We start from the raw sequence: 13,943 nt of genomic DNA, 5'->3' as shown, positions 1-13,943 counted from the left end.
TGTCATAGAGTTACTAAAAAGGGATTAACACCAATATTTACATGACACAAAATGAACGAAAGAAACACATTAAACTCTTTAGCGTCTTGTGTAGGAACTTGGTTATTAATAATTTGACCGTTAAAAAATAAAAAATCTCTTTGACGTCAAAAAAGTAATATCAGCTGAGTAATATTCAGTCTCTTCACATATGCTTAGTAATATTCAGTCTGGAAGATTACATTGAAAGGATAGATGGTAAAATGACGGATAATTGTGAATCATTGTAATATGTCAAAATATAAACCTTAAAAACCATGAACCATCAACTTAGTTTTAAATAGTTAAAAATAAAAAATTGTAAAATAGTTAAAAGTTTTTAAAAATATAAAAATTGGAAAATAGTTAAAAAAAATTGGTGAGGTAGCACTCAACCAAGCAACACTAAAAAAATTATATGCATTAGCGTAACAAAAAAACAAACAGACGGACATAAAATATTACTCTAAACGTTAATGTGTGTATATATTCGCGAGGTTGAAGAAAGGAGATAAATTGTCGAGAAGTAGTTTTTTAAAGTAACATTCAACAGCTACTGGTCAAAGCTCATTCCATTCAATTTTATGCGTTCAAAAAAAGTACTTTTTTTGGTAAGTACTTAATTGATATTGTATTCGGTCTAACTTCTCCTTAAAAATGTAGAGAAGTTTGAAAAAAGTCGGGTCAAACGATACCTTAATCTCCCACAACGGCAATGTAGAAGCAACTGAATTTGGGAGGAAAAATTGAAAAATAGTTAAAAATATAAAAATTGGAAAATAATTAAAAGTTATTAAAAATTTAAAAATTAGAAAATAATTAAAAAAATTGGTTAGGGGCAAAAATGGAAATTCAAATGCCAACCCTAAAAAAAAAACCTTCTAATAATTAATTTACCAAAATGCCCCTCCTAGGGGTAAAATGGTAAATTCAACGGACATTTATTTTCATATTAGTTATAGATAAAAAATTTAAATGGTTGTCTTTGTCTTTATCTTAAAAGAGTCCAACTATACAATTACGACGCATTGTACTACTAGTGAGGATGACACAGTTCCCAAACTTCCCACCCAAATACTACCCAATTTAGTAAAACTATTTTTTTTATCCTATGGATTTTTCGCACGCTTTATTCAAATTCTAAAATCCGAAATATTCAACCTGTTTTTGAGGTTTTTACGGGGTGTTTATGTCGTTCAAATTCTATAATTCAATTTGCACGTGGCACGCGAGAAATCAATAGGTTGAGAAAAAAAAAAAGAGTCATTGAGTAAATGATTCAGAATTGCATATAAGCTCCTCACTACACTACTCAGATATCATCCCTTATCAAATAAACACACTCTAGAATTCTATTACTCTCCTAAATATACGCTCGCCTTAGTATCACTTTTTTTAGTAACCTCCCTTCTGAGGGCAATCCCCCGGCCTCTTTATATGTTTTCCATACAGAAACTTCAAATCTACCATAGTTCACCAGTGGTTTTCAAATGGAATTTTATTTCTGTTCTGGTATGAAACTTTAGGACAAAGGCTAGCAATATACCATGCTCGAAGTCTATGGTGTTTGGTGTGTAATATCTGCCAAAATGACTTGTCTTTCTTTAGGGTGGCCACTCCGTCCATAGCGTGATTCACGCCCCAAATACATGGCATACTGGGATTAACATTAGCGGACACTCCATTATCATATGATCATGTTTATTCTTTTAACCAAGGCAGCATGAAAGTTTTTCTTCTACATTAAGACCATTTAAACACACCTTAAACAAGACCATTATCATACTTCTCTGCTACATCAAGACCATTTAAACACACCTTAAACAATACTGTTCACCATAGTTCACATCAAAACTCAATCAAACGTTCACCAAAGCCCCAAAAACTAGTTGCAGACCTAGTCATATCATTCCTCTGTACACAAGGTCTTTCCTTTTTGGAATATAATCTAAATAAAACATCAATACACAAGATGCTCAATGTCAATGTCCTTTAAAAAACTATGCATATCCTCAGTTTGCAAATTTGTAAACCAGAGAGAATCCTCCTACACCTACCCGACTGAGCCAACACATGAGTTGAACAAATATCTTGACACAAAATGTAAGCGCATTTTAGGATTAGCAACTACATAATCATAGTGCTACTGCTACCATGATTTTGACAAAAACTACATCATCTAGTCACTATTATAAACAAAAAACAACTTTTTAAAATCATTGAATAACTGATGTATCTGGTAAAATAGTATAGACCATATAGTTATTCGATGAACCTAAAAAGTAAATTTTTGCTTAAACTGGAGTGTGTGTGTGTGTGTAGTTCAAAATTTCAACATCAAATTCACAATTATTCCAAATATGATTAAGAAATTAAGGTCGTTAAAATTTCATGAAAGCCCTCCATAAGTTTGATGTTATTCATCCAAACCAAACACCCCATACAAACATCTTCCACCAAAAGTTTTTCTTTCTAAAACAAAAACAACCATCCCAATTGATTTTCATTTTTCACCAAACTTGAAATACAAAAATTAATCCTAATACAAATCAGTCACATCTTCAAAGACCAAGAGAAGCAACACAACACAGTCTCAAAACTGGATAACAAAGGTTAGAACTTGAAACACAAGTTACACACAAATACAACTTACTAACAGATTCGTTAGCATAGTGTCATAGTGGATCCGGATCCGCTACCTTTAAAGCAGGAAAAACCACGGTGACTTTGTGTCTATCTCTCACCTATGCTGCACTATCTCCCTCTCGTCTTATTTATCATTTCTCTTTCATCTTTCTCATTCACAAAATACACAAAAATGCACTAAAGTCAAAATTATTTTTCCGCCACCAAAGTCACTGAATCCCAATAGGATTTGGCAAAACCCCTTTAGCTTCAACAAACCTATACATATACCAAGACCCAACAGACCTATAAGGCTTCCATTTCTCACACAAACCCTCCATTTTTTCAGGAGAAGGCAAACCCTTAAGACCATACAATTTCTCAACACCTCTTCTCACAACAAGATCACCAACAGGCAAAACATCAGGACGATGTAGCGTAAATATCATAAACATATGAACCGACCAAGGTCCAATTCCCTTAACCGACATTAGTTTCTCATAAAGCGTTTCATCATCCATTTCAACTATCGATGAATCCGATAAAAACCCATCAGCGTACTTGGTTGCTAGGTCGTGAATGTAAGTAGCTTTTCGCGCCGAGATTCCGACGGAACGAAGAGCGTCTGGTGAAACGGATAAAACGGAGTTAGGGAGGATTGAGGATTGGTTGGTAAAGAGTGAGATAAAGCGTTGTTCGATTGAAGAGGATGCTTTGATGGAGAGTTGTTGGGAGATTAGGGTTTTGATGAGAGAGAAGAAGGGTGTGATAGCGTTTGAGTTTGAGAATTGGGGTGGAGGGAAGGTGTTGATGATGGTGGAGAGGAGGGGATCGGCGGCGCGGAGGTGGTTGAGTGCGGCGGCGATTTCGGCTTGTGATGATAATGGTTTTGCGATTGTCGGTGTGAGAAGGGGAAAGTGTGCTTTTTTCACTTGTTCGTTGTTTTTTATGGTGGGTTTTAGGATTTTTTTGGCGGGGAAGGATATTTTAGAAGAGATTAAGGTTTTGATGATTGGGGGTTGTGGATTGGTGATGGGGGTGGGGTTGGATTTGATTTGAGATCGAGTTCGTTTCATGGTTGTTTGTCAAAGACTCAAATTTGGGGGTGAAGAGATAAATGAAGCTTGATTAAAGGACACTCTCTTTCTTGATCTACCAAAAAAACGATTTTTTAAATCCCACCAACTTTTTTATATATATAGAATAATGCTCTACTCTCACCTTCTTCGATACTAATATAAGTGAGGATAATGTGTTTATAAGTGGGGCAGAATTCTCACCTCATAAGTTGATTTTGTAAGGATGAGTTACGCCCAAATTTCAATATGGTATCAGAGCATATCCTAGATCTATTGTTGGGCTTCCCGCATCGTCTACGCTTCAAACTCATTGGGTCGCGCTGAAGCATGAGGGGTGTGTTGGAAATTCCGTCTTAATTGCGTTCCGCCCCTGGTCGCCTAAATTGCGATCTTTGGTTAGCCTTCATTGCAGCCTCCAACACCTTCATTGTGTTGGCTTTGAGGGGTGGATTTAGTCCCACATCAGATAGATAGAATTCTTGATAAAAGTTTATAAAATTGAGGCACTCCTCACCTTACAAGCTGGTTTTGTGCAGTTGTGTTAGGCCCAATCACAATTTTTAACATGGTATCAGAGCCAAGTATCACTCAGGTTCCCGGGAGTCTAGTTAAGGATTGCGATGTGGGAATTAGACCCAGGCCCATGCTAGGCGGGAGGGTGGGTGTTAAAGTTGTTTGTAGTTTGTTGTTAGTCTCACATCGCTCAAGTTCCCAGACGGTTGAGCGTATAAATATGCTTAAGTACCCTCATCCTTTAAGCTAACTTTTGGGATGAGATCTAAGCACATTTAACACTTTTGTTCATTTCATATTTATTAAGACAAATGTATTAGTGAAGGAGAAAAAAAAATGGTTTTAAGTGCTTTTGTCAAGTATTGATGCATTTACCACTATCATAAATGCAAATTAGAATGATGAAAGTAGCATTATTTAGAGTTATAACTAGAAAAAGTAATTAATATTGCATCGAAAGGTGAAATGGGTCAGTTATTTTAAGACATTATTTTTTTTACAAAAGGCTCACTTATTAAGGGACGGAGGGAGTAGTCATTTTTGATATTTGAATATGTAATGAGTAGTCGAAATATTAAAATAATATTTGATGTATATTTCGTTTGTCAAAATAGTTCGACACTAAAATAATTTTTCAATGTTCACAAGAACTTTTTTTCGTATATAGAATGATATGATAGTAAGTACTTATATGAACTGATATGACAATATTAATAAAGCATCTTAAAGTCGGGAACTATTTTAACTAACAAAGTGCACAATCAATGACTATTTTGAAATTTCAATACATTAAAAGACTATTGTAACTACTCGTTATACATTCAATGATCAAAATAACTACTACCTCAATTTTTAATGAGTTTGGTTAACAAATGCCCTAAGACATTGGTTAAGGAATTCACAAAAAGAAATTTTGTCTTTGAAATACAAGTCACATATATCCCTCAAAAAAATAAGTCACATATATTCCTCAAAAAAATAAGTCACTTATGTAAAAACTATACCTACCCATTTTTAGATACTTAAACAATGTCTTAAGATTACTTAAACAATGTCTTAAGATTACTCATTGATAATGCGACTTCCAAGTGCATTTACGGGCACTACGCACGCATACTTGTCGACATGGATTTTTCACGCCAATTATTTCATGAAATCACGGTTGAGAGGGAAGGTTACGCGTTTCAGGTGGAGGTGGCCTATGAGTGGCTTCCAGAATTTTGTACACATTGTCATACCTTGGGCCATGATGTTTCCTCCTGCAGGTGGCTATATCCTCAGAAGGACAAAACTGTGCACAAAGAAAGAAATGTCCAAGGCAAAAAACCAGTTCCAACTCCAAAGGAAAATTGGGTTCCTATCAAAGACAATCCATCAGAAATAGGTTCCTCTCTTGCTTTTGCAGCACCACAGAAGGAGGTGGCCCCGGTACCCATTCAGCAAGATATTACGGTCACTTTGGCAGGTTCAAATCGTGACATTGGCAACAATAATATTCCGGAGGAAGATACTACAGAGGTGCAACATCAATCTTATATTCCAGTTGAAGACAACAATGTTACACAACATGACATGGGCACAAATATGAATATCCCGTTGGAAGAAAATTCGGACCAGATGGCAGACACCACAATTCCTTCTGAAGCAGTCACACACCAATCCATGAACTCAGATATTCCAGTTCAAAAAACACTTGAGGCCGCATCTTTGGAGGCTACTTTGGAGCTTGGTGCAGTGTCCCTATCCCATGGGGACGAAAGTATTAACCACGCAGATGACATCCCGGTAGAAACACAGACAACTATGGCAGTACCAGCGCATGATATCAACTCAACTGAAGCCTTTCTAGCTGTGGAGGCCAACTTGTGTGCTGATGAGGCCGAAGAACAGGTTATGATCACCTACGAAAAAAATGTTGACACAGAAATCCATCAAGAAAGGCTGCCCAACACATCCGTTCATGTACTTGAGGAAATTCCTGTGGGTCCAGCTCAATTACAAAGACAAGAGGTACATCCTAGCAAGAACATTCAACATGGTTTAGATTTGTGGGAAAGAGTCCGAGAGTATGATGCTCGATCAGCAGCTGAAGCTGCAGCTGGCGCATCTGCAGGTCTTATTCTTACAAGAAATCAGAAGCAGAAACTGAAGGTCCAACATGTTCTTTCAAAGAAGTCTTCTAAATCCAGTGCTCGGGGTTCCACTGATCACTGAATTGTCTCTGTTGGAATACTAGATGTAACAGTTGCGCAGATAGGTTGGCTTCTATGGGTCACTCCTATGTTGGTATAGTCTGGCTAGGCTCTATTCCTATTGTTTTATGGCTTGATCTCTATAGGGATAGATGTGGACTTCCAAATTATAGATTTCCATGATCTGTTTTTTGGTTGTTTTTTTTTTGTTTCTTTTCTGTTTCTCTTGTTTTTCTTTTTGTTTTTTTGGAGGGTTTTGGTCTTGTCCCCCCTCCTTTTGTAATTATTTTTCCCTTTTTTTAATAAAATTTTAGAGCGTTGCGGCATAGGATGGAGGCCTCTCGAGGTGCCAACTTAGTTGGGACGTCGATGATGCCTCTTGATGTCTGTCTACGTTCCTTGCTTATCAAAAAAAAAACTTGTTAGAATTTTCCATTTTTAATTATATAATAATAATGTCTTGGTTTCCGTAAGCATAACTCAGTTGACAGGGATATGCATTGTTATATGTAGGAGCCGGGGTTCAAACATCGAACACCCCACCTATTCATCTTGAAAAATGTGAATTCTAGTCATTAGACAACTTGACAAAAAAAAAATAATGTCTTGATCTAATTGTCATTTAGAATGGGATTCGAGCTAAGTATTGGTGTTAATTTTTTTATTTTAATAATCATGTATGACATGTATAGAGTTGGTTTCAATTTTGGAGCTGTCGGCTACTATTTTTTATTACTGTTTATTTTATTAAATCTAAATATAAATCATGTTAGGTTCACTTTTTCCAAAATCGATTTTGAAAAGTAAGTCAAGACATGTAAGAACTTGTGATGTACTTCATTTTGTGAATTTATATCATTGAATTTGTTATTCAAGCAAGTAGGTGAAGCTTTGTGCTGTATCTTGTGATGGGGGGTGTCTGATGTTCACGTTTTAGATACCAGGCATATCTTATGCCATATCATTTTTTAATATAGTAGTATTTTTCTTGGCTCTTCCAAAAATAAAAATGTAACTCAAGATTTGTAACAAGTTATTTAACCAAGTAACAGCTCATATCAATTTGATTACTCCTTAGTTTATATTACAGACAGATAGATAATTGCTTCTAGCTATAATTAATAATAAAACCAAAATAACTAAACCAAACAACCAACAACAATTTCATAATCCATGCTGTCTATATTATTTAGTAATGATATTTTGACATCCATTTAATGACAACTTTGTTGACAACCTTGGTTTTCTCACTTCTTATTGGTCAAAAACAATGGAGAGAGAAAAAGAAAGAGAGAGGATAACAACATCATGTGAGTATGAGAGAGAAAGTTGTCCAAAAGTTGTCAAAAAATGTTTGTCAAAATATCATTTCTCTATATTTATATTAAGTAACATCTAACAGTTCACGTATACGTAGTGTTTGTCCAAGACTGACAAATCTGACAAACTTTGTCTTGTCTGCTAGCTTATTATCCAATATGAATTAGAGAAATTCTAATATGGTCACATGACCAAATAAATAGTATTTGGTCACACACATTAAGAAGTATTTTTTTAATAATAAGGAGGAAATTGATAAAAAAAGATGATTGAATATTTTGAGGGAATCTTTTTATGTGTGTGTCCAAACTTTATTGATTTAGTCATGTGACCATGCAAGAATACGTCACGTCTATGAATTATGGAATCTCATTGTCTTTTGTCACAACAACCATCACAAGTAACAAGGGATAAAGACACCTACCTCTCTTGTTGTACATTAAACTCCTTTTTGAAGCTACAATGAGCTTGATCAGAGAAGATTGTGAAGATGGAAACAACCTTAAGAAACCGTTTCTTAACACTGGTAGCTGGTACAGAATGGGATCAAAACAATCCAATATCTTAAACTCTTCAACTCAATATGTCATGCGAGATTCTTCTGTTTCTGTCCTCCTTTGTGTCCTCATTGTTGCATTGGGTCCTCTTCAATTCGGCTTCACGGTGCTACTATTGCTTCATATCATAGACTAACTTTTCTTAAGTTTTTGCTTTCTCCGGAATGTAATACAAGTAAAAAGATCCAAAAAAAGTCAAATGTATTTGATCCAAATTTTATATCAAATAAATTTCACTTTTTGAATTTGGTTGTCTATATTTCATTCCAGACGAAGTATTTCCCAACACTTTCGCACTTTTTACTTTCTCTTTTCTTTGTCATGTTTTAATATGTTTGCTTTTGTGTAGTGTGGCTATACTTCTCCAACGCAAGAGAGTATAATCAGTGATCTAAACCTCTCACTTTCAGAGGTTTTAATTTGACTCTGTTCATAATTGGTTCTTTTATTTGAAGGATGAACATTATTGATTTATATATTTTTTTTTATATTGTGTTGGAGTCAGTTTTCTCTATTTGGATCTTTATCCAATGTTGGAGCCATGGTGGGAGCCATTGCTAGTGGTCAAATGGCAGAATACATCGGACGCAAAGGGGTATTTTAGTAACTTTATCATTCTCGTATATTGCCTCCTTAATTATTTTCAAATTATTAGATGTAAGATTGAATAACTAATGTTAGTACGTGCTTTTTTCTTTTAAGTTGATGACATTTTTCCTATGTTTTAATAAAATGAAAATGCAGTCATTGATCATTGCTGCGATCCCGAATATAATAGGATGGTTGGCCATCTCTTTTGCCCAAGTAAGCTTCAACAATTTTGAATTGTGATAAATTGACATTGGTTGTTGACTGTTGTTTTTACTGTTATATAATATGTAATTTTCGTAAACTTATATGTAGGACTCGTCGTTTTTGTTTATGGGGAGGTTTCTGGAAGGTTTTGGCGTCGGGATAATCTCTTATGTGGTTGGTAATCTTCAACTTCATTGTGTTAGATGATATATTATATCGAAGATATTTCAGTCTTAATTTTTGCTTGATTCTGGTTACTCGGTTATGTTTTCTTTGCTTAGACTATGTTTTACTAGTTTACTGTTTTTTCTTCTGTTTAGGTGCCTGTTTATATAGCTGAAGTTTCACCTCAAAATATGAGAGGTACCCTTGGATCAGTGAATCAGGTTGGTACTTACAGTTCAAATTTATATTATGAATGCTAATCTCAATGTCATGTTAATTTTTTTTCCTAATTCTTTGTACTTTTGAAATGTTATTTTTCATGTGTATGATACTTTGGACTTAGCTATCTGTAACAATTGGAATATTGCTAGCTTATTTGTTGGGCCTTTTTGTCAATTGGAGAGTACTTGCAGTTCTAGGTAATTAAATTCCTAGTTATTTTTACTTGGCTTGGTTATTAGAACATTATTTTTATCAATTGCAATCAAACAATAACATAAAGATGGGTTGTTCTATTTCAGGAATTTTGCCATGTACAATATTAATACCTGGATTATTTTTCATACCAGAATCACCAAGATGGTTGGTATGGCTCACTTGCATTTACTAAACAAATTTTATATTTTTCATCTCTTTATGTTTTACATTTCCTTCGAGAAAAAGAAGAAATGTAACATCCACACATTAGATTTAAGGGGTGTACAACACGTGTTAGTATTTGACACCAATACGACACTGACGCACATGGGTACATTTAGTTATTACATTTTCTCAAATTATCACCAATGTAGACATGTCTTTGTCGGTGTTTCGTAGAAAAATAATGATTAAGGAGGGTGTGATATTTTACTCTTCCTGGTTTACTTTCTTTATGCTTTTAATGTTTTTCATTCCTTCCTGGTTTGGTGGGGAATTGGGAAATTAGGCCAAGATGAGAATGACAGAAGAGTTTGAAACTTCTTTGCAAGTGCTACGAGGATTTGATACCGATATATCAATTGAAGTACATGAAATTAAGGTATTTACCTCATAGTCCTGAGTTAATGAAAACAGAAGATTCAACATATACACAAGGAGCAAGTTATATTATAATCATTTTACTTTTCTTTTTTTGTAGAAATCTGTGGAATCAATGGGAAAAGGTGTTACAATCCAGTTTGCAGATCTTAAGATGAAAAAATATTGGTTTCCCTTAATGGTATGCTAAATTTCCTTTTTGGTTCCAATTATGTACTCTTCTTCCTATTCTCTTTCCTAAGGTTGCACTATTTAATTGTCAGAAAATTGGAAAAAACCACTACTTTTGGCTGAGATCCTGCAGGTAGGGATTGGATTACTTGTACTTCAGCAATTGAGTGGAACCAATGGAGTTTTGTTTTATTCAAGTACAATCTTTCTAAATGCAGGTTAGGTTTTCCTATCCGTTGTCAATTGTAGAGTTATCAATGCATTAAATGATACATTTCTCAACATAATCATTTCTCATTTTATAACAGGAGTATCATCAAGTAATGCTGCTGCAGTTGGACTTGGGGTTATTCAGGTTTGATTTTGCATATCCTATTGTTTCTTCATGTAATATCAAAATAGTGAATTTAGTTATCACAATCAGCTTTTTCTTCCAGGTCATAGTCACTGGAATCACTACTTGGTTGGTGGACAAAAGTGGAAGAAGGCTACTTCTAATAGTTAAGCAAAATGCAAAATCCGTAGAGAATGAACATAGAAAAAATTTATAACAAAAATCTATAATGTGTAATCACTTTTGCAGATATCCTCATCAATAATGACAGGAAGCCTTTTTCTTGTTTCAATAGCATTCTATCTTGAGGTTAGTTAGGTAATTATTCAAGGTTGATTCAATATATCAGAATCATTACTATGTTAACTAGTTCATTGTATTGATACTAGGGAGTTACAGAGAAGGATTCTCCTCTATACAGCTTTTTAGGAATACTTTCTGTTGTTGGGCTTGTGGTATGTTATGTTGGACTAAGATTGTTGAACATTGTTTTTGTTCCATGTGAATTCAAGAGTTTAAGTACTTATCAATTTTATCAAATGTTTCTTTTTAGGCTATGGTGATTGGCTACTCTCTTGGACTTGGACCAATCCCTTGGCTTATAATGTCTGAGGTAAAATTTAGACTTTATTTTCACTTCACCTTATAAACATAAGAGATTATAAATCAAACAATTAATGTTTTAGTGCTATACTAACAAGATACTCGTGTATTCGCACGGATCACTTATATCTTTTCACAATTTTGAACATAAATAACCTCTCACTTCTTAATATTGTGTTTTAGATACTTCCTGTGAATATAAAGGGCCTTGCTGGCAGCATAGCTACCTTGGCAAATTGGCTAACTTCGTGGATAATCACAATGACTGCAAACTTGCTTTTGACTTGGAGTAGTGGAGGTTTGTTTTTGTTTCAAGTACATTCATGCATGCTCTTTATTATTATTTTTGAAAATTTTCTTGACATCCATGCATGCTCTTGTATGTATGTATGGTGTCAATCTCAATATCAAAATCATATACTAAAGTTTGGTTTTCAATAGGAACATTCTTAATCTACACCGTGGTAGCCGCGTTTACTGTTGTTTTCGCGGCAATTTGGGTCCCCGAGACAAAAGGAAGAACATTGGAAGAAATTCAGTTCTCCTTTAGATAGATATTGAAGGAAAGCATGTGTGTTAGCCTATCTTGGTTTTAATCAAAAATGTTAAAATCACAAAATTGTATTTTCTTAAATAAAATGACAAATTTGAATTTATAAAGAAAATTACTCATGTTTAAAATTAATTTGTCTAACATTACTCTCATCTTGGACAACCTTAGTCCAACATAACATGCCTTATTGAAATTTGCTTAACACAACATAAGAACCTTAGTGCTCAATTGCACTCTCTAAAATAACTTATTAAATAAATATTTACTTATCAAACACACCCTTAACATATTCATAGATGTGAATTGGATTAATTGTTTTCATGAAGCGTAATGGAAGAAAGAAACTTCTTTAGGCACCTATTGTAAATACATGGTCTTTCCAAATGAGTCAAGTGACCAGCATTCTTTATTACTTCAAATGTTGCATTATTCCCTAGCCTCCTGTCATATGTATCAATAATTATAATTATGTGATCAAAATAAACTTTAAGTGTCTTGATAAACCTTAAGAATTGTTTGGAATAATTATAATTATGTGATCAAAACTTCTTACTCTTTCATGTTCCGAGCAACCTCTGGTTTAAAAATTTCATCTTTCTCACCCCATAAAAGATGTATTCTCTGCAGAGGGAACTTGTGTGGTTATGATTAAATAATATCATAACAAAAACATAGGTTTTGGAAGAATTGGAAAATATATATAGTACATATAGGAGTATTAGTATCTTCTGTTAAAAAAAGAGAGTGATAGCCTCGAAATATGAAGATAATTACATGCGGTAATTTTGGGATGTTGATGTCTCTGTAGCCATTGATTGTAGCCTCTAATAGCTCACCTCGCTCCTTCCTATTTGAGAACATCACCTGCAACGATGCTCACATAAGTCACATTATAACTAATTTCAGTGTTTTTATATACGAATAAAAATAAAAATAAAATACTAAAATTTGATTGTTTATATCCATTAATGCTCATCAAGTATGTACACATTTTTAAAGATAAATAGATAAGAAAGTTGATGTGATAAATCAATAATGTCATAGGAAGAAAGGTATAAATAAACAAGGTGTTGAATAAGCATTGGAGAATACCAAAAGAATAAATATCATTGTTCTTAAAAAAAATTAAAAAACAAACCTTAAGAAAGTCATTAAGCATACGATTGGGAAACCAAATGTTTTTGTATACACCAACAGAGAGAAGTCTCCTCAATCCTTCAATAGAAGATGGCAATAACATTTCTGAACAAGAAGAGAACCCAACATCTTTCAATACGCCACTAACCATAGATTCTGTCATAGCCAAAACTGAACCAGTAACAACCACAGCTTGAACCAACTCACAATACATCTCAGCCATTTTAAACGCCACCATTCCACCATAACTGAATCCAACCACAACACATTTCTCCACATTGAGTTTCCTTAATCCTGCCACCAAACACTCGACTTGAAAAGCCAGTGATCGATCCGGCTTATCAGTGATTGAGCCGCCGAAGAAAATTAAGTCTGGAACATAAACATCGTAATTTTTAGCTAATGCCATGATTTGGAACTGCCAAGTTGCAAGTCCATCACCGCAGAAGCCGTGGAGGAGAACCACCACTGGCTTGAGGGGTTTTGAGATGGACTCGGGTTTGTGCTTTGAAGTGGTTTCAGATGGAACCCAGAATCTGATAACTGTACCTGGCTCTATCTCCATTGTGCAAAGCTTCACACCAACCATCTTCATTGTCCAACTAATCAATGACCAAATAATGGTCACCGTGTTCAACATGTTTTTCTCTCCTGTGATTGCACTAGCTTTCTCTTTGCAATGTTTTAAGCAATATGAACTCTATGCTAGTGATTTGCCTTAGTACTAGCATTTTCCATTTATTATAACTCGGTTTGCTAAAAGGAAGTCATGAATACGATTGGGACCCAATATGGACCAGGCATGCATGTGTCATAATTGTTTTGCTCATCATGAAAACACACAATATACAAAACGAGATATAT

General features: G+C 34.5%; 3 protein-coding genes across 4 annotated transcripts; 1 reads left to right on the top strand and 2 right to left on the bottom strand.

Moving 5' to 3' along the window:
- Positions 1 to 2,481: 2,481 nt before the first annotated feature.
- On the bottom strand, positions 2,482 to 3,786 carry LOC146919982 (alkylbase DNA glycosidase-like protein mag2). Its single transcript, XM_085713361.1, has one exon. It carries the CDS (start codon positions 3,717 to 3,719, stop codon positions 2,874 to 2,876), a length of 846 nt encoding a protein of 281 aa, XP_085569487.1. The 5' UTR covers positions 3,720 to 3,786; the 3' UTR covers positions 2,482 to 2,873.
- A 4,056-nt stretch (positions 3,787 to 7,842) lies between these two features.
- Positions 7,843 to 12,071, top strand: LOC146919981 (sugar transporter ERD6-like 6). Its single transcript, XM_085713362.1, has 18 exons — positions 7,843 to 8,410; positions 8,654 to 8,716; positions 8,810 to 8,899; positions 9,049 to 9,108; positions 9,208 to 9,273; positions 9,420 to 9,485; positions 9,608 to 9,683; positions 9,786 to 9,850; positions 10,190 to 10,282; positions 10,382 to 10,462; positions 10,586 to 10,670; positions 10,761 to 10,807; positions 10,890 to 10,952; positions 11,036 to 11,095; positions 11,176 to 11,241; positions 11,340 to 11,399; positions 11,573 to 11,687; positions 11,831 to 12,071. Exons 1-18 carry the CDS (start codon positions 8,210 to 8,212, stop codon positions 11,941 to 11,943), a joined length of 1,470 nt encoding a protein of 489 aa, XP_085569488.1. The 5' UTR covers positions 7,843 to 8,209; the 3' UTR covers positions 11,944 to 12,071.
- Positions 12,042 to 13,943, bottom strand: LOC146919980 (uncharacterized). 2 transcript variants are annotated; one of them, XM_085713367.1, is made up of 5 exons: positions 13,629 to 13,869; positions 13,081 to 13,451; positions 12,717 to 12,806; positions 12,496 to 12,563; positions 12,042 to 12,383 (listed from the first exon to the last, which is right to left on the bottom strand). In XM_085713367.1, exons 1-5 carry the CDS (start codon positions 13,717 to 13,719, stop codon positions 12,251 to 12,253), a joined length of 753 nt encoding a protein of 250 aa, XP_085569493.1. In that variant the 5' UTR covers positions 13,720 to 13,869; the 3' UTR covers positions 12,042 to 12,250. The 2 variants fall into 2 exon arrangements, with proteins under 2 accessions (XP_085569493.1, XP_085569490.1); XM_085713364.1 differs by having other exon boundaries at positions 13,081 to 13,943.

This window comes from Medicago sativa, chromosome 5, assembly GCF_051527215.1.
Source record: "Medicago sativa cultivar Bolivia chromosome 5, Bolivia_mono, whole genome shotgun sequence".
Taxonomy (NCBI): Eukaryota; Viridiplantae; Streptophyta; class Magnoliopsida; order Fabales; family Fabaceae; genus Medicago; species Medicago sativa.
The sequence above is the reverse complement of the archived record's forward strand: the minus strand, read 5'-3'. Positions and strand labels throughout refer to the sequence as shown.

Coding starts and splice junctions, on each gene's coding strand:
- LOC146919981 (XM_085713362.1), top strand. CDS start 8,210: ATGAGCTTGATCAGAGAAGATTGTGAAGATGGAAACAACCTTAAGAAA. Junction 9,274..9,419: donor TCGGGATAATCTCTTATGTG/GTTGGTAATCTT, acceptor TCTTCTGTTTAG/GTGCCTGTTTATATAGCTGA. Junction 9,684..9,785: donor GAGAGTACTTGCAGTTCTAG/GTAATTAAATTC, acceptor GTTCTATTTCAG/GAATTTTGCCATGTACAATA.
- LOC146919980 (XM_085713364.1), bottom strand. CDS start 13,719: ATGTTGAACACGGTGACCATTATTTGGTCATTGATTAGTTGGACAATG. Junction 12,807..13,080: donor TGCTTAATGACTTTCTTAAG/GTTTGTTTTTTA, acceptor GCATCGTTGCAG/GTGATGTTCTCAAATAGGAA. Junction 12,384..12,495: donor GTTGCTCGGAACATGAAAGA/GTAAGAAGTTTT, acceptor TACATATGACAG/GAGGCTAGGGAATAATGCAA.
- LOC146919982 (XM_085713361.1), bottom strand. CDS start 3,719: ATGAAACGAACTCGATCTCAAATCAAATCCAACCCCACCCCCATCACC.